At 42.2% G+C, this 25,505-nt stretch overlaps 1 protein-coding gene across 1 annotated transcript; it reads right to left on the bottom strand.

The window, feature by feature from the left end:
* Positions 1-8,627: 8,627 nt before the first annotated feature.
* FAM83F (family with sequence similarity 83 member F) lies at positions 8,628-25,225 on the bottom strand (the record flags this gene model as incomplete). Its single annotated transcript, XM_079549860.1, has 5 exons — positions 8,628-8,692; positions 13,405-14,117; positions 14,623-14,744; positions 20,904-21,071; positions 24,770-25,225. 5 exons carry the CDS (start codon positions 25,223-25,225, stop codon positions 8,628-8,630), a joined length of 1,524 nt encoding a protein of 507 aa, XP_079405986.1.
* Positions 25,226-25,505: the final 280 nt, after the last annotated feature.

Raw genomic sequence — 25,505 nt, 5'->3', positions numbered from 1 at the left:
CTTGGGATGGGGCTGCATGGGTAAAGCCCAGAGGCTGACTCCTGAGAGCAATCACAGCACCTCGTGGTAGCAGACAATCTCTTCAAAGCCACCAATTAATCACACACAAGCAGAAATGGAGGAAGACTCGACTGCTCAGGGGCTAACATGCATTTGGCCCACTGGGCTATTTTCTTTTTGCACAGGGAAGGAATGATGATGAGGATTCTAGTGGATTTCATCATGCGCTGACAACCATTTGCAAAATAGCATGTTCTCCCCACACATGTGAAAAAGCAAGCAAAAACCCCAGGACTTTCCTTTTAATCCTGCAATAAACCTCAGGACAACTAGAAGAAAGCCAGAAGTTTGGTGGGTTTTTCTTTCTTTCTTTCTTTCTTTCCTTTCCCTGAAGAGAGCAAGATGTTCTGTGGTTGCTGTTCTGGATTCACTGACTGTGCTAAAGAAAGCATGTTCCCTCTCACGAGCCCTGAGCAGCTCAGTTCTACTGTTTGTTTCTGCTGCTTGGACCGCACTTGATTGCTGCTGCTGGCTTACTTCCTGTCACTTGAGAACCTTGCAGAGCTTAAACCAGCCCTGGCAGCAATTCTTCCTTACGGTTTTGCTTCCACAGGCTAACCATAGCACAGAGAACAACGAAAATACACATTAAAGCTACTCTTAACAAGGTGTTCCAGACCAGGGCTGTGTTCAAAAAGATGTTTGTGTTTATCAAGAGAGTCCAACTCCAAAATCCTTCTATTGCAGCCATTTCTTTTGAAGCAGAATTCAATGCAAAGACCCTACAGTGTTTTCAAGGGTTTCCTCACGTTAGCAACACTGCTGTGCACAAGTGAATTCCCAATTACTTATACCAAGCGCTGCTTACATGGGAGACTTTGAAACAAGATGGGGCCTGCCTGAAACAACATCCTCCTTTTGGCTGCAGGGTACAGCATCTATGTCTGGCGCCTGTGCTTGTCTGTCTCTGTCTTTGTTCTTGTGAGTTTGTCTCCTTGGATGCAAAAGGGAAGCTGTTGGTCATACTGCGCTGTCAGGATCTCCAGCATTCATCCAGCATAACCCCAGTGGGTGCAGTGAAATTAATCCAGATTTGCTGAAGTATAACTTTGGTTCTGTAAGTTAATTAACATGTTTAAAAGCGGTTTAGAAATTGGTGAGAAACCAGTGGAGACCGCTTTAACTTTTCCTTCCAGAAAAGTTTTGATTTATTGAAATGCTGTAGTCATAAATACCAAACAAAGGAAGTGAATAGACTACAGTGTCTTCACTGTGAAAGGGCAATGGCAGATGCTTGGATAAACCAGGAAACAGGTCTTTATTTCAGCGCAATGCCTGCAAGGATTTCTATCTCTCAGACCTCTCCGAGAAGTTATTTTAACTACCTTTCTATGAGATTTATTAGGCTGTGAAGGAGAATTTCAAACAAATGGTAGAATAGCAAAATCCTAGAAAGATACGCTGGTGAATTGTCTTGCATTGCACTAGGGCGATGACCCAGACGACCTAGCAGCCTTTTCCATTTCTAACATCCATGATTACCACAGTTATACCTCAGGACACTAAACAGAGCCATTTTCTTCCTTTCAGAAGCAGTAAAATGTCACTAATGGCCACGCTAAATCAGAAGAACTTATCCTTCTGCAGATGTGTTACACACTTAGCAAGACAGCTATAAATGATTCCACTTGGTTTATATTTGCTATTTTCCATTTCTGTAGTGCGAGTGCTCCGCTCAAGGGGGCTGCCAGCCAAGGGAAAGAATTTCTGGTAGGAGATTAAGGATAACTAAGGAAATGGTTGCATGACCTATAAAGAGAGGATCATAAATATTGCAACAATAAAACCAATAGCTCTTTCAAAGTTTAAATAGCTTTTCTTTTCAAACACTTGAAGTAAATGCCCTTTTCCCAAGGTTGTCTAGCATCTGTGCCCTGGGATTTTACTCAGTTTCACCAAATACATTGTAATTTCTCAGAGAGATAGCTATTCCTTTTAATCATTTTCGTTTGTGGAAGTATCCTCTTCAGAGAAGCTGAAGCCCAGCTACCTCAAAGTGCCTTATTACTTCCTCTACTACTGAAGTTTCAGAGAAGCCAGAGCACAACAGTAAAGTAGCCCCTGCATCTCTTAAGCACCATGGTCACAAACAATGCAAGATGAGGCAAGTACGATTCTGTTCCTCATAAACAAGCAGCAGCACTTACATATATGTTTTCTTATATCCAAGGAACCTCGGACACAAGGATCTGCCTGTGTAAGTATTCAAGTATACAATTCATTTTCTTCACAGTCCCAACTGTGCAAAAAGCCAGACCTGGGCTGCTGTCACTCTGCATAGCAGAATACAGCTGACATTCCTATCCCACACACTCTGTCGGCATGCAACACGTAGCTTTTGTTTTCATGGTATAGGATCCAGCTCTAGAGTAAGCAATCTGTTTTCATGTGTTCATTTTTTTCCCCATACTCCATCTTACATCACTATGTAGCTAATGCAGGGGAAGCTCAAACTGATGTGTTCCACCAGCTATGTCAGAGCAATAGATGCACATCTTGCTGAAGCATTCCTATTCCTTTGTCACCCCATCTTGCCATATTTATTTAATCTACATCTCAGGCCCTGGTTTGGGAGCACTGTTTTGGATACAATAAAAAGGTACTACGCCCTACGGGGACAATATCAAGAGCCTTGATATTAGTGCTCAATCCTGTGTATTGGTCAGATTGCAGAAAGCAATGTTCTTTCTGTAACAGCCACTCCAGATTGGTAAATCAAAAAGCTGAAGAAACGTGGTGTTTATTCAGCCCACAGTGGGCATGTGCCAAATCCACCCCCAAACTCATACAAAATGCTGATCTGGCCACAACCCACTGGCACAACGTACTTTTTTCACTTGCACAATTGAAATAAAATTCACTATTCAGCAGAAGCCTTTTTTTTTTTTTTTTCTTCAAAGAAATCAAAAAGACAAAAGACCCTTGAATACAGACAGTACTTAGAAAGTATCCTTGACCTGACTTCCCTGTTGCATGCCTATGATACCATATGTATTTGCATTAAAATAAGCTCTCATTTTTATGTAATATGTTTCAGGCCCTCTGTAAGGGCTACGTTCCTCGTTATTCATGTTTTAGTTTGGTGCTATGCTCCATCAGCTTTCCTGCACAAATTCCACACATAACCAGGAAAATACAAGCAACGATTTCACACATCTTCTGTCATTAAGTCTTGTCTTTCAGCACACCCCATCACCTGGAAGTTTCCTGTCTCAGGTAAAAAGCAAGAGAAGAGCTGTTTCATGCTCACAGTTCTCCTAGAAGGTGACATATCTAATATTTTAGAAAAAGAAAACAAAACCTGACAAGGCAGATGAAAAGGCAGGAGCTGGTATTACAGCTAGGAGACTGAAAATGGAGAGAGAAACAGAGTTAGGAACATCTCAAAAACTTTTGACATTGGCAGATCACATTAGGAATTTAGGACACACCAGCAATTCTGCCCTAAGTTCCTATGCAGACGCATCTCGGCTATTCTTCCTTACTCTTCCTTACTCTTCCTCACGTTGTGTTGAAAAGCATGGCAAGTTTGTCCACGTTGTGAGTGAGACTGGAGAAGCTGAAACATTACATATTAAGGTGTGGTTTTCTACATCCTCGCTCCCCAGGTATACACGTCCAGACTTGCAGCAGAAATCAATATGTGTTGTGACAAGAGTTAGGTAAACATCTGTCAGTTCTGCTACATGCTACATCCGTAGGTTTCTCTTCTGAGAGGGTTTCTACTGTTGCTTGTGCTTTTCCTAAGCTTTTCTTGTTTACAAGGATTCCCAAATCTGCAAATTTCCCAAATTTCCCCCAAGGACAGGGGACACAAGGTCTAGGTGACACAAAGAGGGCACTAATTCCAGAACTGTACCCTGATTTTGAAAGAGCATGAGCAAAAGTGCCAGGAAACAAGAAAGAAGTAAATAATAAATAGTAATATTAAAGATGAAGTACATTTATCTTAGTTTCTTGGGAAACCTCCATAAGGTAAGTACAGGAAAAGACACAAAGTGATGGTATTGTTAATACTGGAGCCCTGACATAACCTGTGAAATGAGCTTGGATTAGACAGACTCTTCCTAAACAGTAAGGATGCAATTGCTACATGGACTTTAAACACAGGAAGAAAGAAAAAGATTATGTTTACTATAAATACATTTTCATGTACCATAATGCCCAGAAGTAAAATAAGAGACTGGATTTATTCTGAAACATGGTCAGGAGTTTTAAAAAAAGGCTTTTGTATACCCAAACAAAGGGAGCGTGGGAAACAAGCTGTGGAGTTACTTAAATGTCAAGGATTGTACTGTACCAGGTAAACCTGAAATGTAGCAGAGGGATTCTGTTTCATAAGTGAAATGTCATTACTGATGGGTACAAATTATACAGGAAAGATGGAAAGGAAAACAGAAGTAGCACTTCGTCATACACATTTACAGCTGCAGCAAGACATAGTTCAGCTGCAAAGAGAGTGGTAATGAAAAATAACACCAAAGAGAAATTGAAGTGGACATCTGCTCCAGCCTGCTCCAGTGATGTAGAGCCTCTCTCAAAGCAGTCAGTACCAGAGGACAGTGTACTTGTGTGGGCAGCTGAATTCCCCACATCTGTTAAGAAACACAGCATTGGCCAAAGATGTTCATGTGTTACATGAAAACCTACTCTAATCTAGAAAGTACAGGTTCTTCAGAAACAAATTAAAAAATCCCAACAATCTAGGAAATGCAGTTGAGAAGTTAAAAACAACACCAATGAACAAATTACCTGAACATAACACAGCAAAGAGTTTATTTGTTTCACTTAGAAAATGTCTTTGGCATAAAGTCACTGGACACACGTACATTAAGTATACAAGTGCATCCCAAAGGAAGCATAGAAGGTACGCATTCAGCCATGGTGCTCTTTCAGAACCACTCCCCATTTCACATCAGAAATAGCGAGCTGCAAGCCCCAGTTTCATTACTCTTTTTCCAAAACCAGACTGGCCAGTATAGTCCCATGGTACACCACATGGTCAGCAAACCTGGGCTGAATGACCAACAGTGAACAAGATCCAGAGAGCAGACAACCTCTTGGGATTGTCCAGGCTCAGGAAACAGACTCCAAAGAGAGCTGACCTTGTTCTTCCCAATAGCAACAATCAAATATCTTCCATCTTTCCCACTCCCTTGGAAGGCTAATGACTTGGTTATGTTAGTTCCAAGAGCTGGCTTCTTGTGCTAGGACAAAATGACATCTTATTTGAAGACTGCTATAGGCACTGCTACACCATCAGCTTCCATTAAGAGACTTCTAAGAGAACTGACGACCACTGCTTCTCACCCCTCTGCCCCCAGCACCATCAACAACATTTTTATGTGGAAAGTGACAGAGGTTCATTTTACAGGTAGGATCCTAGTACTTATGAAGAACCACAATTAGCAAAATAAATGCAGTCACGTCACCAGCACTCAGACCTGTTGCCATAGAAGCAGCCGAATGTCCAAGTTCAGCTGATCTTGTCTGCAGGGAAGAACAAGTTCCACCAGAGTCTGAAACATCCACTCTGGATCAGCAAGGTTGCGTGCATCCCTTAAGAGTCACACTGAGTTTAAGAAGCAGATTCACATCATGCAAGAAAGCAAGTTTGCTCTCTTCAATTCAGTAAATTAATAATGTGTAATAAGCCTGAGGAATTCTACTAGACTCTGGAGTCAAGGCATGAGATTAGACTTCTATGACTTTCAAACAATAAAGGTAGAGAAGGGAATTAAAAACGAATGAGCAAACACTACATTTTAGAAACTGGTGTGGCATCAAAACATAAGACAAATTGATGAGAGATTCTCACTAGAAAGGAGATCCTGTTAGTTGACAAGGCTGAAGAAAGTGCTTTCGCATCTGCCATAGGAAAAAGAAAGTAAAGCGTGTTAATCAGCAAGCACAGAATAGAAGAAATAGTGAAATCAGCTTCTCGGGTGATTTAAGTTACTCCACCCAAGATGAAGCAGCAAAGAAAAAACCTAAAGAGGCAGAGGACTTCCTGGAAAACCTGACCAGATATATTAACACAGTACTAATTAGTAAATTAGCCTATTGCACAATTTAAAAAATAAATAAATATCTTAAAAGTCCGGGAGAACAAGGAAGTACCAGGTGACAACATTCCTATCAGAACAAAAAACTGGAACCACGTTGGCTTTATAAATTTCTCTTGAATCTCTGCTAACAAAGTGAAATAAATACCAGGAGAGAAAAAAAAAAAAAAAAAAGGTTCCAATCATTTGGAGAATAATGGAAGCATGGCAAAATCAAGCCATTATAGATAGTACATACATATATATAGCAAATAGCTTTTGGCACATAAACACTGCACCCGCAGCCAACAGGATATCTCATGTATTAACTTACTTCTGTGTCCAAGTGATGGTGTAATTTCCAACACCTCTTCTCTTCCATTACCAGGAACAATTTTATAAAACACTGCTGATAATAGGAGCTGACAGACCTAGCAGTAAAACTACAGCCTGTTCCCAGAAGGCTATATAGAATAACTATATAGAGTCACAAGCATTTAACCCACTGAGTGAAAGTGTATTTAACAGAGAGCATAACACCTTTGGTATTTTAGGGTCTCAAGATATTCTACAGGTTAAAACCAGAGTAAAACAAACCTCGTTGCTGTTCAAGTTAAATTCACTTCCAGGAAAGGCAGTTAATCAGTCAATCAATCCATTGCATTTCATCATCAACTACAGGCAGCTGTTTTAATGTAAGAATCAACATTGCAGTCCAGCACCTGGAAGAGCCTTTAGAGCAGCTTGTTCTGTGCTCGTAGTGCAGCAGTTGTCATTGTTGTGCACTGAGATAAACTCAACAGTTTTAACACAAAAAAAAACTAAACCCATTGCTTCAGATGTCTGTATAGCTTTCTGGCAAACAAGTATGTTACCTTTCAGTTGTCTACTATGATTAGGATTTATTTTTCTTAGATATCACAAGAGGGCTTATTTATGACTGGAGAGTGTATAATTTAGATGGCAAGAAAGCAGAGTGAAACATCAATCTGCATACTGAGGAAACAAAAACAACCTGCTTCTCCACTTTGTTAGTGGCAGAACTGGAAAAGAGCCAGCGAACCTGAGGGCAGTGGTGTCGAGCACATCCCCTGTAATGAATAGCTTCACATACCGTGAACCTGGAGCTTGGAAACATGATGGCTGAGGACACGTATGATACAGGTCTGTAAAAAGTGGCAAGGAGATGAGGAATAGGAGTGGTCATTACTACATGTGACAGTGGGATAATTAGGGTCACCCGATGAAATCATCAAGTAAACCATTAAAATTGCCTCAAGACTGTTCTTTTTAATACTGCACAATGAACTCAGGGTCCACTGCCACAGAACACTGTGGAGGCCAAATGTATAAAAGTCCTTTTTAAAAAAAGGACTAAGTGCATTCATTAAGGCCAGGTCCAGAAGGAACTGCCAGTTCAGAAAGTCCACAGACTGCTGGAACAGTGTCAGAGAAAGACTTTTGTACCCAAGCTTTATTTTTTATGCTTCTGTGATCACCTGTTACTTGGTGCCCTAGAGAGAGGATAGCAGATTAGATGGCCTTTGGCCTGATTGCATGCAGCGTCTCTTATGGATCAAAGCCCATGATTTAGGCATTTTTTAGAGCTCGGAAATGTTAACCTGAGGGGAAAAAAAGAAAAAGAAGGGAGCATTTGAAAAGCTTGTCTGCCTGCTTTGCTTCTTTTCAGCCTCAGAGATGTGCTCCTTAATCATACAGTTTCCATGAAGGGTAAAGTACCGCTCACTTAGCAACAAACAGGATTTTATAGCAGCCATCGAAAGCTGTGTGACTGCTCCCAGATCTGCCCACTCTCCCATGTAAGGCATTTCTCTGACCCAGTCTCAGCTGCAGGTTAAACACTCCCCTAATACTCCAGTGCTTCTTTTTAACAGATTATTGCCAAATCACTTTGTTTGACTACTATATTTACGACATGAAATAAACAGTTAAGATACTAATTCATCGGCCTCTTCTGGCTAAACCCTTCTCCCCCAACCACTAGTTTCTGTGTGGATAAGTGACAATAAGAATCTACAGGAAGACTCCTTGAGGACAAAGCATTGCTATGCTGTCTGTAAACATCACTGTTTCACCCAGAATTTGCCACTGATTGGACTCTGACTTCCAGCCGATCGGGCCAATACATTTCTGCAATGCAGCCGAGTAAACAATGCAACACAGTGATTCTGAGTCTGTAACTAAACAGACTGAAGTAGCAGCATAAGTAAGTCTGAAAATCTGCATTTACCTGGACACAGAGCAAGCTCTGAGACCAGTCATCACAGTTGTTTTTATGTATAAAATCTATATGCACACACACGTATGGACTAATACATTCATCATTAACCCTCATTTAAGGGACAGACCATCCAAAGTCTATGCTTCACCCAGTAAATAAGATTTAACTGGGGGTGCCAGCTGCATCCAGGATCACACAGTGGCTTGACAGACCACTGTGTAAGGACAAATCGATAAACATGTTACTAAGCCAGCTTGTTCAGTCTTCAGTTTCCCATGCAATCAAGATAACACACAGGTAGATTGTTTGCTTTTATCGCTTGCAGTGGAGTTTGGACCCAGGTTACCTGGAATGAAAAGAAGACAAAAAAATGTTACTATTAAGTAAATAAGATCCACATGAAGTTTGGACTCAAGCTTTAATACTTGTTATTTATGATACGCCTCGTGTTAGACCAACATCACTCCACATTCCCTTGGGGTTTTATTTCCTCATTCTGTGAAATGAAGACATACTAAAATAATAGCAAATACTATTTGCTATAAGCCACTGGAGAAGTAATTCCAGGCTTTGGCTGTACCCAGGCTAATGTCAGTGGAATTCTCAGATCCCAGATGGTGCCGTAAAGCAGTCTGGCCATGACTTGAGTGGAAGGCTTTCCAAGCAGTAAAGGATGAAAACAAAAAAGAAAGGTCAGGTCATCTCATCCATCAGATCCCAACACACATTCTCACTGAGCTTTTCCCATGTTCAGTATTAAACATCTCAAGTGGTGATATTTCCACCATTTCCTTTGCAAGAGAAATCCAGAGACCTCAGGGTCCTTCAGTTAAGCAGCATATAACGCTGCCCAAATTTTTATCTTCTTAAGGTTTATTCCATTGCTCACTCCATATATTTTCTTCTTCTCCAAATATCTGTACTTTTTAACACTTGCACTTCATTGCAGCCAGATTCTGAACTGGATGCCCCAGCAGACTTTTTTCAAGCACTGTACTTAAGCGTGTTTGCATAAGCTCTTGCAAGTAAGTGAGCTGTGCTGCACTCAGGGCTCAGCTAGGCTCACACAACGTATATCACACATACTCTGAGGCTGTATGTACTGAGGGGAGCAGCTACATGGCTTGCAGCCACTCTGAACAAGGGCAGACCCCACTTACATATTTCTACAGAGGGAAGGGATAGGTACATCTCTCATGCAGTTGAAGCCAATGATCAGTACAGGAAAACTGCCTGACATGTTACTGAGAAGTCTCAACCATGCTGAAATGAGGAAGAATTCAATCCAAGCACTGCCCCTGAACTGGGCTTCAAGTGAATTATTTTCATAAAATCATGGAATCATTAAGGTTGGAAAATATCTCTGAGTTCATGTTGTCCAGCCATCCATGTCACTCTTTTGCTTGTGGGTATTTGACCAACATTTTCCTCACTTGTACGTGATGGTAAAGAGAAGACCTCCCTCTCCCCTTCTGCATTGCAATTTCTGCATATCCATGTGAGAGGCTGCACTGCAGCCTGCTCTCCCTTTGGTGGTTTTTCTATATGCTACAGCCTCCTTCCCACAACAACACGTGGCATTTCATACTAACTGTTGTACCCCTTAGGCCCATTCTGTACGTTACTACTAATCTTACCATTGCCACCCCCATTCCCCTCCTTGTCTGTATCATGTTCAAGACCTTCACATTTACCTTCAAAAGCATCAATGCTCCTTCTCAGCTCAGTCTCAGCTCCCAGCTCCTTTATTCTTCTCACTCTTCCTACTCTTGTCTTCTGGCCTTTTCTACAGATCCTGCTACAGTTGGAGCAAACACAGTCCTTGTGTGTACCCAACATCATTTCCCTCTCTCTCTTTACAACAGGAGCTAAAATGTCCAGTTACCACCAGTCTATGATCCCACTTGGGCTGAAAAGCACTGGTGATAACTAAACTGCTTTTTCTGCCCACCTAGACTGCTACTTGCAGGGAAGAAACAAAACAAAAAGCCAGTGCCTTCCAAAGGCACGCTGCTTTGAAACCCTTGCAGTATTTCCAAGAAACTGCACACAGACATCAGTGTCTTTGCTGATCACAGCCTGCCCAGCAGCAGCATAAAATTAACAACATTCTGGTCAGGTTCAGAGCTGTTGTTGTTGTGCTTCGAAGCAGGCAATAGTGAAATTCAAGAATTGTGTTGATTTGATGGTGTGGTTTAAACAAACCTTGTAAGACAAAACAAAATCTCCCTGCACTGTGGTAGAACACCACCCCAGGAAGTTAATTAAAGCATGTAATTCAGAACATTACTGTCTGTATTTTCCTTGTGTTTTCCCTTCTTTTGCCCTTGTGTTTTCCAGGCTCCCCATTCTAACTTGTAGTTATCATTTTCTAGCATGTAAATACCCTGCCAGATTTTCAGAGACTGTTCAAAATAGTTTCACCCCACCCCAGCTTGTACTCTTTTCAACACCATTTGCTCTTACAAGACTGAACTGGACATTCAGTCTGCTTGAATAATGTCTTACTCTGAGCTTACTCTGCAAGCTACTTGGGTGTAGATCTGGTCTTTTGGTGCATTTGCAAGGTGTGATGTGTCTCTGTGGTACAACAGAATCACAGAATTAACGGTGACTTTGGAGGATGTGTGCACAGGCAGGCCCAAAGGGCTTAAGTGTGCTGTTTAATCTTCACAAAAGGTAGGGGTAACTATTTCAAACTGTGAAGCTCTGAATAATTGCATCCTAACCTGACTGTGTATCTAGCACCATCTCCCTCCTTCATTTCCACTTCTTTCCTCCCTTCTGCCACTCAGGGTATTGCAGCACCAGTTTTGACTAGGTCTGCTCAAGGACAACTTCAAGTTTTAAAACATTACTGGTCATACAATTTCCTCAGAACAAAAGGTTTCCTGTTTTTATCTTTAAGATGGAACTTTATTCCATATCCATGTTCAGGATGCTATTAAATCCTAATGAAGCACATGCTGCTAATCAGGTAGCTGCAGTATCTTCAGTGGTAACTCAATTTTTCCTTCCTTTCTCCTGAGTCTCATCTCTCTAATGTGCCCTCTGCCATCTCCGTTCGCTTTGGAGCCACCAGGCTAGTGAAGCTTTCTTTCACAAGTAGTGAGTCAAACGTAACACAGAGTGATCTTCCCTCAGCCATTTACATGGGATGACCTAAGCCTACTTTCACCACACTTCAAAAGCTGTGGAGTCTCCCAGTGTCACTGGAGCAGGAAATCTCATTTAGCATAAAGCAAAGCAGGAAACATTTGCATTGACTTCTTGGAAAGACTTGTCCGGAAGAACACAGCAGGAAGGTAGGAGAACGGAACCTCTGCTGCTTCCCTGTATTTTCAAAGTGGCTTGCCTGGAACCAGCCTAGGTCTCCCAAGGTCAGTGTTTTACGTTCTCCTTTATTGCCAGCTCTCAGGAAGTTGCAGTGACAATTAATAAAACCTGAATATAATAGCATGATTTTGTCCTTATGGAAATAATCCAGACCAAGCTGGCATAGATTCACTCTGTTAAAAAGGAGACATCCCTGCTGCCCTGACCTGTGCAATGCCCAGAAGGGCTCAGCACCCCAGTGTCCAACTAGAGAGATCAGTCTCTCTGTTGCCTCAGTATGTACATAATTTTGCCACGTTGCCATATGGTGGGAATGGAGGGCTGTCTGCTTTAAAGCAGTCGACAACAAGAAACTTGGGGAATGTCTGATATTACGAAGAGCTGACAAATCAGAACTTCCACAATTCTCCATTTCTGTCACTAGAGGGTAGTGCAAGTCCTCAGCTCCGATCCTCTGAAAAGAAATGCCCATACATCTCCCTATAGGTCTACGAATTTTCTTTTTCCTGGTCCCGAGGAATGGGGCCCAGCAGCACACGCTGTCTGCTCATAAAATAAAGTGATGTGATGAGAGGGTAAAGACCAAGGTTTACTTTTGCCTCCCCAAATGCCAAACATCCCAAAATGGGTCTACTATAGTCTCAAATAATCAATTTATGCCTTCTTATATTTCTCCTCTCTTGTGTTCATTTGGCATTTTTGAGTCTGTCCTTATTTAGCCAGAAATACTTCTAAGAATTCAATCAATCAAAACCTGGAACCTTTCTAGTACTTTGCTTTCCTTTTTGCTCTCCGGGGAATATCTTTCCACATCACATCATGGCAGACCTAAGGGAATTCATGTTTTTACTCCCACATTTTGAATTTATCAGAGCACAGCATGGCCAGACAAGTTGGGAAGAAATTTTCCTCCCTGAACTAGTTTATTTTCCTGCTATTGCAAGATGAAATGACATCCAGCACACCTCAATGGGAGAGAAAGACAACCAGGCTTAGTCCTTAGTTTTACTTCAAACTGACAAAGCACCTGGAACGTTGAGATGTTAGCAATGAACACATAAATTAGGAGAAATTGTTATCATTTGTTTATTCAACCAAATGAAGACTTGGAAGAGCTCAGCGAATATATCAACAGCTCCTTAGCAAAGAAGGGAAGGTTCAGATCTAGTGCTTCTCCATAGCTCCTATTTTCATGACCCTCTTTTCCATTTCAAAGATAAGGGAGCAAGTTTTAGAAACTTCCATCTTCTCACTTCTTGCTCTCTTACCTCAGCAGAAACTTGTTTCCTTCCTCACCAGAAGCCCTGGCACTGTAAACACGCTTGACAAAAGCCAAATGATGTTGGGGGGGTTACACTGGAAATCTGTCTGCACACTAACCACTACAACACCAAGCACATTGTTGCTGCTTAACTGTACATGCAACCATGTTTTTCCACAAGGAGACATTCATCTTTCTATCCCACAGCTGCTCAGTGGGAAGCATCAGAAAGCATATACATGAGAAGTAGCAATATTACAGTAAGAATGCCATTAAATTGCCTTTGGAATTATGCTTAGTTTGATGCAACTTCTGCTCTTCTTTGATCCTGCTCATTTTAGTACAGAGGAAATAACAGGATCTACTCAGGAGCCTGTGTTGAATACATCTGCACCAATCAACCAAACTCAGAGGCAGCTTAAAACCACAGAGGCAGAACGTGCTAATAGGAGAGGTTTTACCTGAGATGCCTTCAGCGCTCCGAACGCTGGCATGGCTTGTGCTGAGCTGCTCATATTCCAGTTTCATATTCCCAAGGTCTTCCCCTGAGTGTCCTTCACTGGCAAAAGAATTTGCTTCAATGCTTGAACCTGGAGATCGTTTGGCCTTGCGACCAAAAATCCCACTGGCAAACCGCTTGCCTTGCTTTGAGTTGGCCTGTGCATCTTCTTTCTTCACATCACGAATGGACTCTCTGGACTTGGATTTGTTTTTCAGGTCCATGTGGAACCGGGACAACAGTTTCTGAGGGCTCCGATTCTGCCTGCTGAAGTTCTCCAGAGGTGGTTCAATCTCTGGGAGTTCTTGCTCTAATGTGATTAAGTCATTCAGAAACTGATTTAATCGTTTCTTAGACTCACTTGTTTCTTCCCTTTCCATATTATCCTGATTATCCTCCCTGTGTCGTGAAGCCCAGAGCAACATATCACCACGAGTTGCCCCTGCCACTAAGCCATACTTGGGATTAATGATCTTCCGAGCCACGGTGGAGGAATGAAAGCCTGATTTCCCAATTCCATGATGGTTTGGATTAGCAATACCCAATTCCTTGCAGAAATTTACTTCCTCTGAGATAGCGTAGAGCTCACGAAACTCAATGTCAAACATCTCCACATGCTGTCCTGTCAAGACTAGTAGGATGTTTCTGTCAATATGGGATGAACTCCATGTGAAGCTAAGAATAGGAAACAGAACCGTAAGATTCTTGCATACTTGACCCAGCCCACCCAACAATATGTGAAACACCGTGAGAATACATAGCATTGTGCTATTTGCCAATATGGGTCAGGATAGATAGGTGAAGTTGAGTATTATTGTTCTTCATTAGGCACGCAAACAAGATCTGGAAGAAAATACCTGAAAACTCTGAAGAACAGCATATCCTTTTAGAAAAGTAACTGCAAGAGTCTCCAGATTGGAAACCTCTCTGAAAAGAACTGAGTACAGTGGCCGATGCAGTGTAGCACCATCTCTAGCACAGTGAAACAATCCACTATCAGGGACTTGCTCCTGGGAGCAGTTTGTGCTCTACGCTACCTTCTCTCTTATTTTACTCCAATTTCTACAGATGCCAAACAGATTACAAAGAGGAGGATAAAAAAATGATCGACATGAGAACAAGACACACACGCCAGTATTTATATAAGAATGTAGCTCTGCCTTATGCAAGAGCAACCCACCTGTATGATCCAGTCGCCACCTTTTCACCATCTACCATCAAGAATCGAGATGCCAGTGTACCTCTGATCTTCCCTGTTTTCATGTAGAACCCAACTCCTGTCACAGAACGGATGCGGATGTTCTAACCAGGAAGTAAAGAAAAACAAAATTTCACAATAAATAGGGCAGAGAATTAGATAATTGCCAACTCCAAGTCTTAACACATCACTCACATTATCTCATAACTTCTGGGACTACAGCTAATCATTAGACACCAGAAATCAGAAGGGCTGCAGAAAGGAAAGCAGTGTTGAAAACTCTGTTGTTGTCATCTTTCAGTACAACTTACTCCTATGCATCAGTTTATAACCCTGTCCAGTAAGTCAGCATCTCTGTAACCGTCTGCTGTCTTCAGCTATTCATCTTAGCCCACTGACAAGACAATGCTTTCCAAATGAGATAATCCACCATCTCTAGTCCTGTGCTGTACATCAGAAGGCCCAACCCAGATCAGGGAAATGAAGCTCTGAGTCACATCTGTAGTCTCCGAATCCCAATCCCTATTCCATAGCATCAGTGAGGTCTTCTCCAGACAATGTTAGCAGAATCACAAAACCAAGGAACTTTGCAATGCCTATGCAATCAAAAAGACTCAGAATGTATGAGGCTTAAATTAGGTTATTTTAGGCTTGTGTTCTGATCCCAACAACATATAGTTTGATAGAACTGGGCAAATTACAGGACTAGGCTGTTTAATTATTACAGAAGGGGTGAGGAAACAGTTGTACCATTCAAAACATATATAGATGTTTCCTGCCTGTTACAACAAAGGAACCCTGACATCATTTTGCTAAGAACACCAGTTACAGTGTCTACCTACATTCATCTCTGTTCAATGGAGAGTGAAAAACACAGAATTTTATTCTGAATAAAAGATGTAGGATAAGTGTCCCAAACCAATCAGCAAAGAAGTATCTCTGCAGATAGGGAAGGCAAAACTTCTTATGAAAAGTACTGAAGTAGTTGGAAGAAGGTATTATCTCTCCTCAAACCTCCTGTCTCACACCCTTTTAGCCAGTGAATCTACAAATTATAACACAAAGCAGTACAAGAGACAGAGGAAAAAAAACCTGATTTCAGGCTACCTGATTTTCTACAACAGACATGCACACACATAGTATAAAAACCTATTTGCATGTTAGACTGTGAGCTATTCTGCACAGACCAATGCTGAAGTCCATGGGTCCTGGCTGCTCGAGGATGAATTGCCAGACAGGTGTACATACATATTGCCTAACATTAAAAAAACAATGAAAAAAAATAAAAAACCCAATGCTTAAAAGCACTAGTTGCCAGCAAAGTTTGGAGCAAATTATCTTGTCACTCTGACATACAAATTTAGACCATTTTCTTCATACCATCTGTTTCTCTTAAGAATTCTTTCACAATGAAAAGTTAGAAGGTATTGTGATCTGGAGTAATAAATATAGGGTTAGGAGTCAGACAGTCTCGTGTAATCACAGTTCTGGCAGTATTCCCTGCTATGTTCTGTGAAAGCCAATTCACCTTTGCGTCATTCTTCCCCCCCCATCTGCAGAACAGGAGAATCATGAGGATTTGGCTAACACTAGCACAGCCTCAGATCCCACAAAGAGCTAAGTACTATTACTGTGAACCTAATTGACAGCTTAAATATCAATAGGCTGTAGAAATCAGCATGCAGGAATGAGTGATTAGAAGAATGTGGATTTTTGTCAAAAAAAAAACAGTTTTCTGAATATAACTCTTACCTTTTGAATCGGTTCCTATTTTCTTCAGTAAAATACAGTGGTGGCAGTACAAATTCTGACTAACAGTAACTGATGATACTACTGTTTTGCATTCATCTACTGCTTGATCTGTCTGCAGTCCTGTGTGGGCATTAGCTAATTAATCCTCCCAACACCAATGACAGTATTATCGCCCTGTTTTAAAGATGAGAAACCTGAGAGACAAAAAAGATGAAGTGACTTGCCCAAGGCCTAGCTAGCAGTGAGTCATTTGTGTGGGATGCTGAATGCAGGTTGGGTAGAGCACAAGAGAAAGGCTGCCCTTTCCAGTATTTAGAATAACATTTGTAGACTGGCTGGTCGACTAAAAATAATTGTCTTTTTTCCTTGCTGAATAAAGCTGGATTTGGAATTTGCCACATCATGGAATCTTGACTGGAGGTGTCAATGAAGACATCTGTCCCTCAAATCAGCTGACAGCTCTGAAATGTCTTATTCCTTTCTGAATTGAGTAGTACCAGCCTGTGTAAGCAGACTGCTTCTTAGCATGAAACAAGTGTGGATTTTATTGTGTTTGTATGTTATATCACCTTCTTTAGGAAGAGAGAAAGCACATTCAAATTTTTGCAGTAACTGAGCTATGTTTAACACTGAAAAAGGGGATAGAACCAAACAGCTGAACACATAAACCTCCTCAAACAAAGTAGGCACAGGAGTGTATAAATGCATCTTGAAATGCAGAAAACAAGCACTAAGTCATATAAAACACCGAGTCACTTAATAGGTTATTTTTATAATGTTTCCTACTTGAAGGATCTTGGAGCACTTGAAGACTAATATATCAACTGTACAGAGAAACAAGAAGCCTGGATTCACGTACTGAAGATTACACAACAGAAGTGGAAAGACAAATATAAATGAGGTGAGATTTCAGCCATTTTCTTTGGGCACTAATGTTACAGTATGAACAAGTACTTGGGGTAAAGGATCAGTTCGTTTCCAGGTAGAAGAGACCTTTCCAAACCTGTACTCTTGCAGCAACTTGCTTAAGTTTGGTTATATCCTGCCTCATGTAGGCAGCAGTCTTTGTTAGGTTTCCACATTTCCTTTACACAGACTTACACCACTCCTCATTGCAAGCAGTGACTAACAACTCTCTGGCAGCAACTTAATACAGACTGGTAACACACCAGCCTAATTAATTCACACAGTAAAGGAATCAGTCTTTCTTGATTTATTGTGACACATTTTTAAACCTTGTGCTGCATCCACACAAAGTGAAATTAGACTCAACTGAGAAAGTCAGTAGTACACTGTTACTGACACGTAGTTGACCACTAGCAGATCCAAGCAGGAGTGCCCACAAGCACGGGGTTGGATATCATGAGGTACGTGGGATGGACTCTAAAGGTGGGTGCTGCAAGTATTTTCACCAGGGAATCCTCTATGTCCCTTTGCTCTTAGAACTTCTAGCAATTGATATAAATGTTGCAAAGGAAGCAGAAATCTGTGTTTCCTTTGGGATGAATGGCAAGAAAGATTTAAATCAGATAAAGGACAGGCAACAGACCATAGCAGTAGATGTTACGTGACAGTAGCTCAAAAGTCCCTTATACTGACTGAGGGTTTTTTGTGTCTTTCTAAAAAGAGACACCTGTAAATTACTGTTTTTGAAAGGTCACGAGCAGTCTAGTAAAATTTTCTAACATAATTAAAACAAAACAGCACTGCAACACATCACATTCAGCTTCTCCATTGAGTTAGAATTGAATGAGGAAATCTGGAAGGTAAGACAAGAAAAACTGAAACAAAATTGAAAAAAATCTTTTAGGCAGAAGCCTTTAAGACTACCTAGAGAGAGGAAAAGAAATCTTTGCATGTTAGGAAAATGAATGTAAAAATTAATATCAAAGTGAACTTCCTGCAGATACCACATTCTCTGCATTTCCTCACAGCTCTAGGTGAACTCCGTGTCTTTAATCAAAAGTGTTTTTCATTGAAGACTTGATTAGCAGAAGCACAGGGAAGAAAACACCTCTAAAAACTACTGACAACCCTCACCTTCAGGTCAACAAGAGGACATTTTGTGGGGCTATGAATTTTATATCTATGAGAACTTTGATTCATTCTGATCTCAAAAGAACACCCTTATGTCAAACATAACAAAAGTCTGGCAAACCACGTCCTGCAGGCTCAAGAAGCCATATGACTCATACAAATAAGACATGCTCACATTAACATCTCAGGATGAATGCACAGATGATTGAAATGCATTTTGAACGAACTCTGGCCCTCATGCAAAATATGAGATTTTCTCATTTCAAATGTGAAGTCAGTGAAGAGTCTTTGTAGAGTGTGATACAGTCTTCCTACACCATTTTCCCTGCTGTGAGACTGTGGGAGGATGGTGATACCTTGCCATCTTAAAAAAATAGCCAAGAATTTTGTGAAAATGCCCTGCATTACATGTAGACAAAGGGCAAAATCCAGTGTCAGCAGTAAGCCTCTCTGTACTGGGAACTGTTAACTGTTCACTCTGCATTGGATGAAGGGATCGATGGAGGACAAGAACAAGAATCACAGCAGTCTGAGCATCTGGTGATGACAGAAGTCAGAATAAGCACCCTGAAGCTGCAGCAATGCCAACCGATAGTAATGTGTCATCTCTTTTTTTCTCACATGAGAATCTGACATTAAACCTTAAAGTTATCTCCCACATTGCTGCAACTTTCTGTGGAAAAGCCAGCACTAAAAATGCAAAACAACCCCAGACACGTTAGCTCAGTGAGGTGGGGTAAGTCCTCAAGTGAGAGATTACATCTTGCTTGAGATTCCTTAGTTATCCAAAACCTGGTGTCAAATTATGATGATTTCTCACCCAAACAGCAGCACTGATACATCCAATAAAGCTTTGCAGGAAAGCGCAACCAACAAGCTGCTGCTCATCTTCTTGACCCTTATAGTCACACTGGCAACGGGAACTTGGGCAGGATGGTAAGAAGCCATTATTCTTGAGAAACAAGTGACCTGCTTTTCCTTACAGGAAGGTTCTTCCCGGTCTTTCCATAGCACCATAGAACGGAATAAACTGCATTGACCTTAACAAAATTAACTAAAGCCTCCTTAGCTGAACTGGAAAAGGAATATAATATCTCTAGGAGGGGAATTTATGACACAGGATAACACAGCTGGGAAAACAAAACAAAACAAAAAACTTGAAGGACAACAGTCTGTGGGTTGAAAATTCGCAGAAGAGTGAGGAACTTAATTAAAGAAAAATGTTAAAAGGTTCTTCCTTGGTGGAACTCCTTCAACTCAGTATGAGTCTAAAGAAAAACACAGCAAGTGCTGCTGTGAGAGAAGGGAAGCACAGAAGAGACTTAAGAGTTTTCTAGTGCTTTTGATGGCATCAATATTGAAGTCGTCGTTCTTGTACACAATGACATGATGAGAAAGGTACTGGAAAACAGGTACCAGAGCAAATGGAACTACTTGTACAGTTTTCTACCAAAGCGACCTGAGCCCATGCCACAGAACACCTCTGGAGCTTGAAACAGGTCTATTATAACAATGCCTGTGTCTTGCTTTCAAATACACTAGAGAAAAGATGAGAAAGCTGCTCAGCTGGATGTCTTTTCTCATGAAGAAGTCCAGAAACTACGAGCAGTGATAGTTCATAGGAGCACTGTTCAGAAATATGCAATTCATTTTCACCCACATTTAAGATGATACTGCTTGAATGGTTAATATGAGCCTCTCTTACCTTCAGAGCTTTTTATTTGTTTGTTTTTAACTATTGAGTGTTTGTGGAAGATCTGCCCTTCCTCCAGACAAAATGGGACTTTTTTTTTTTTTTTTTTTTTTTTTTTTTTTTTAAAAACTGCTCTGCAAAGCAGTTGGATCACAAGAGTGGTGAGCCTTGCACCCTGTAGACTGTTTCCAATCTAGTGACTTTTCCAGTATTTGGAACAAATCTGTAGTAGTGACAGTGACTAAAATGGTGAGCAACACAATAGCAGCTATAAACACACAAAGGATTTCAGATTGTATGCAATGGAAAGAGATTCTACTGAAGTTGCTTCTGCCTGCCAAGCCAAGCTGCCTACTCTGCTGTGGTTCATGTGCTGTGTGAAGACGTACTCCAATATGGAACTGGAGAGCAGTTGTGCCCTACAGTCCCAAATGTTCTCAGGCAAAGGAATATAAGCTTGTTCAGTCCCAGATGACAACTGATAGACAGGAAAGTCTCGATTTCACAAAGTATGTATATGTGTACTGTTATTGTCTGCGTGGAGTCCAGTTACTAAAATAACTACTCTAGAAATCTGGGACTTGCATAGGAGACCTACAGGAATTTCCTCAAGCAAATTTCTTCCTAAAAGAAATATACAGACCACAAGAGCCAAAAAACTACACAGATCTCTGTTTCAGGTGAAAAGCAAATGATCTCTCCAAATGAGTTACAAGGTTTGTTACAACTCAGGAAGGCCACTTAACTGCAAAAAATGATGATTCAGTCTTGAATATCTTACCCGAATCTGCAAGTCACTGAGTTCAAGGCATCTGCACATTTCCAGGAAGAGCTTCACACCATCCTCATCTAGGATTATATAGACTGGGATCCAGCGTTTGTATGCTGCATTAACAATATCTCGGAAGATATCCTGGTCTGTAAATACATCCATGACCACTGCAATAATCTAGAAACAAGAAGACAGCAGACAAGCAACTAAATAAAATATCAGGAACTGAGAGGAAAGCCCATTTTAATGGTACAAAATAAAGGAGAGCACTGATAGCAGAATATGGAAGAGTACACAGGTGAGACAGGAGTACAGGGATGTATGTGCCCAAGCATTTCCAATAACCTTGTAATTTTCTGGCATGGCTCCTGCTGCATTTTAAAAAGAATGCAATAACTAACTGTCTTTGAGGGGTCTTCCTCTAAGGGAAGATGGCTATTTCAGCAGCCTGAAAAATGCCAAAGCGAAATACCCATTTTTAATCCAGTGTTGTGAAACTCTCTTTGCCTCCATTAGGATGCACTTAAACAAAGAGAAACACTGATAAAGGTCTAAAAAAGAAAAGTGAAAAACTCAGCCATAACACTTCTCAGAAGGTGAGTAATGGAAGAATGAACGTGCAGAGGAATCAGAGCATGAGTCCTCAGCTATAGTGCACAAAGCAGACAAAAAGAACTCTGCTCTCAGGGCTGGCTTCATGAGGAATGTCATGTACAGCTCAAACATAAACATCTCATAATTGTAAGGAAGAGACTGGAGCACACATTCAAGATTTGGAGGCAAAATGATCATTTGCTCTCTTCACATGTACGTTTTTTCCTGGTATGAAATTAATACCTCTTTCCAGACACAGATCTTTTTATATAAAAGCAAGAAAGCAAAAGGTTGCACTAACATGACAGACAAGCCTGAACATTCATAGGATGAGTAACAAAAACAAGATGACTGTGGGCAACTTTTATGCTGACCTTACATGTTTTGTCTTCCTCTCCCCTTCTGTGTCTTTAACACTATTAGAAGAATCAATTCCCTTTTCCTCCTGAAGGAGTTATGCTTCACAGCATCCTGAAAGCTATGCATGAAGGAAACTGCAGTTCTCCCCATCCCTAGGAACCACCAGCTTGGCAGGTCAGAGCTCTCACGCTGATGGTAGGCTGGGAGTAGAGTTGCCTAAATTCTAGCTTCCCAGGCGCCAGGGTCACAGCAATGAGCTGAGCTGTGCTGCAGACAGCACATATAATGTGTGAATGGAGCTGAAGACTACACCTAACAGTAGAATTTTCTTCAGGTGATGTTTGGAAAAGGTGCAGCTCCAGTTGCAGTAGCTCCCTGTGGAAGGGGGGATAATTCTCACCAGGCACTTCTTTCCTTTGAAAATGCCCTTGAGCAAAATGGATGTGGGAAAGTGATAGCACAGTAAATGTCCTCTGTTTTTGTTGAGTCTCTCTGTATGGCCAACAATAACCAACAGCTCTGCTCTGTCACGCTCCTTCTGTCAGCAGTGCTTACACAAGCTGTTCCTTATTAGAAAAAGAAAAAAAGAGCTGACATTGTGTTTATGTCCATCATTAACATGTACATTCCTGATACAGGTGAACTATGGAGGAGGTACATTACAAGCTAATTTTAAGTCCTTCAACAACTTCTCTTAAGTTAGAAGAACTGGATTTGAGCTCCCACCTTGGTCCTTACTTTCTAACTAAATGCAGCAAGAGGCAAGGAATTCTGAAAAATACATTGAAATTCTGTCACTTCACTCTTCAACAACTTCACATGCAGGCACATTATGACTTAAGTTTTCAGGTATTAATTGAGGCATGCTGTGCTTTCTTAACCTTTCACACACACTGGTCTGGACGTCATTACTCAGCAGCAAGAACACCAAATAAAATTCATTTAAAATAACATTAGCATAGAGTATTGATGAAAAATAGACAAAAGAAGTAGGAATGTATTTCCTTTCCATCCCCTCCGTCCACAAGACGACCAACGACTGTAAAAACTGAAGCACACCCTGGACAGACCACTGATTATTAGTACTGGCATTGTAATATGAAGGGACAGTTGCCTGCTGGCTTGGCAGCTCTAAATCAGTTCAGGCTTGTTTGCAAGACTATGGACTTAACCCACAAATATGGAAACTAAGTCCATAGAAAAAGCTGATGAACTGCCTTACAGATGGTTCTTTCAAGTCTCAAAATGTGAAAGGGGCAACTGTGCTGTTGATGTTAGTCTTTCCAAACCCCTGACACTACAGATGATCTGTCAAGATAACCTAGGAGCGAGCGTTCTCAAACACAGCAAGTCAGAGCATGAGCACCTACCCCACTTAGGAGTTTTTCTTTTCTCCATTCCCCTCTCTGCCCTATGGATAATAGTGCTACTTAACTATAGGATCTATAGGTATGCCTTGCTCTTCATGGGTATTTACAGATTGGCAAGCATTAACTTGCCAAAATCACTGCAGCAAGATAGCTCAATTAATGTACGTAAAACACTAATGATAAGCCACCCCTAGACATGTGCCAAATATTACTAGTATCTCTTTAGGGCCACTCCCTCCCAAAAACCAAAACAAAGCTAAACACCAAAACAAACAAACAAAACCCCCACTCTAATCTGTTGAACGAAAAGCTCCTACCTGGAGATTTTATTCTCCAAGTCAGGCTTGACGGAAAACAATAGGTACTTACTTAAGAAAAAGACCATTAAACACTAAAATGGCTGTTAAACCTAAAACCACCTTTGGGCTGGGAGGGGGACAGCTCATCCGGCCAGTGAAAAATATATCTACAAAGAAATTAATTACCTGTGTTCCAGGCACAGGTATTGAAAAGAGCAAAGTTTCCCAGTTACCATACAATTTGTAGAGGCATTTGCAGCAAAGCAAGAGGATGCAAGTCAGAGCATCAGCAAGTCAGAGCATAAGCATTTTATAGCTTCTGGTTCTTCTGTGTGACTGATTGTGCCAGTAGTGGAATAGGATAACAGGGTGTGCATGTAGTGCTGCAAGCAGGGAGTGGAGAACACCCTCTGGTTAAACGTCTCTCTGGAAAATTTTCTGTGTTTCCCAGCAGATTTACTTTAAACAAGCCTCTGCAAAGGCTGTGCATGCAGAGGGTGCGCTTGAAGAGTGGCGGCGGGGGAGAGTGCTGAATCAGAAAGCAGAAAAAACAGAAAGCAGCAAAACTCAGAGGAGTGAGGCGGCTTATGCTGCTGTCTCCTCTCCAGAGGGGAGATACCAGCTACAAAAGGGGTAATTTCACAGACAGTCTTTCCTGGAGATTTCACCCAGACCTAGAAAAACCTTGTCATTGCCCCCTAACTCTTTCATGCAAACTCTTGGAGCATCATGGCTGGCTTGTTTTCTTGCCAGAGGTGCAATGTCACCACTAACAGTCTTTTCCAGTCCAAGATAAACAGGAGGAACAGACTCATATTGTCTGGACTCTGGCTGCCTCGCAGTCAGGGCTGTACTGGATTGCAAACACAGAAAACAATCCAAAACAAACCAGCTGCCCTGTGTTTAACTGGGGTTACCTGCACATACAAGAGAGGCAGCTAGAGCAGCACCATGTCCTGCCTGCCCTCTGGATAATACACTGCAAGTGGGCAGGAAAAAACCAAACCATGGCCACAAAATCGTAATGGGGGTCTGGGGGTGAACCCATTCCAGACGTCAGCTTTGGCAAACTGCATTGTGATGGGTGATGAACCACATGGAAAACCCAGCCTGGTGGCAACCAGGAGAGCGAAGAATGGTTGGTGTGGTGGTGGGCTCCTGCCACCCCGCGTGTCCCCAGCCCAGCCCTTCTGCCTGGCTGACCAACACGTGGACACAGCCCAGGCACAAATGCACAGAGGCCGCTCCTTACCTTCTGTGCCTGTTGGATCATCTCCCTCACCACCTCCTTCAGGTGGGGCACGTTCTCCTCCTTGCGAGGGTGCGTGAAGAGGGCCACACGGCTGATGCCCCGGTAGAAGGTCTTGTCGGTCCAGCCCAGGTCCAGCGGCGGGACCTCCGTGTCCGAGAGCTCAGGCCAGTAGGCCAGCGAGACGGCTTTGCCGCCGGGGCCCCGCATCACCTTGGCACTCTCCCGCGGGTCTTCATATGCCCGCCAGCTGCCCCGCAGGGCCTGCAGCTCCTGGCTGGAGAGGAAGTCCTGGAGATGCTCCTTTCGCAGGGTCTCCTTGTATGCGGCCTCGCCTCGGGTCACCAGCGTCTCCAGGGCTCGACGTTGCTCCTCGCTATAATAGAAGCAGGCCTGCGCCTCTGTCACCTTCTCGTTGACGTGCGACTCGTCCAGCAGGAACACCTGGGAGTCCGCCATGCTGCCGGCATCCGCAGTGCCGGGAGGCTGTGGAAGGAGGGAAAGGCAGGGCCGGCACCGCCTCACCTGGCCTGCCCGAGCCCGCCCCGACAGGTGGAGCAGCCGCACCGCCCCGTGCCGGCCCCTCACGCTTCTCTGGTTCAATGGGAATATGGCTATCCCCTTCATTCTGGCCCCCTCCCAGGCCTGCCTGCCTGCGGCTCTGACCATTGGGGGACGGGGGTGGTGCTCCCACAGCATGGTGGGCTGGCTGTCCCTGACTGCTGTGCCTGGGGAGAGC

This window comes from Tetrao urogallus (genome assembly GCF_951394365.1).
Source record: "Tetrao urogallus genome assembly, chromosome: 1".
NCBI lineage: Eukaryota > Metazoa > Chordata > Aves > Galliformes > Phasianidae > Tetrao > Tetrao urogallus.
The sequence above is the reverse complement of the archived record's forward strand: the minus strand, read 5'-3'. Positions and strand labels throughout refer to the sequence as shown.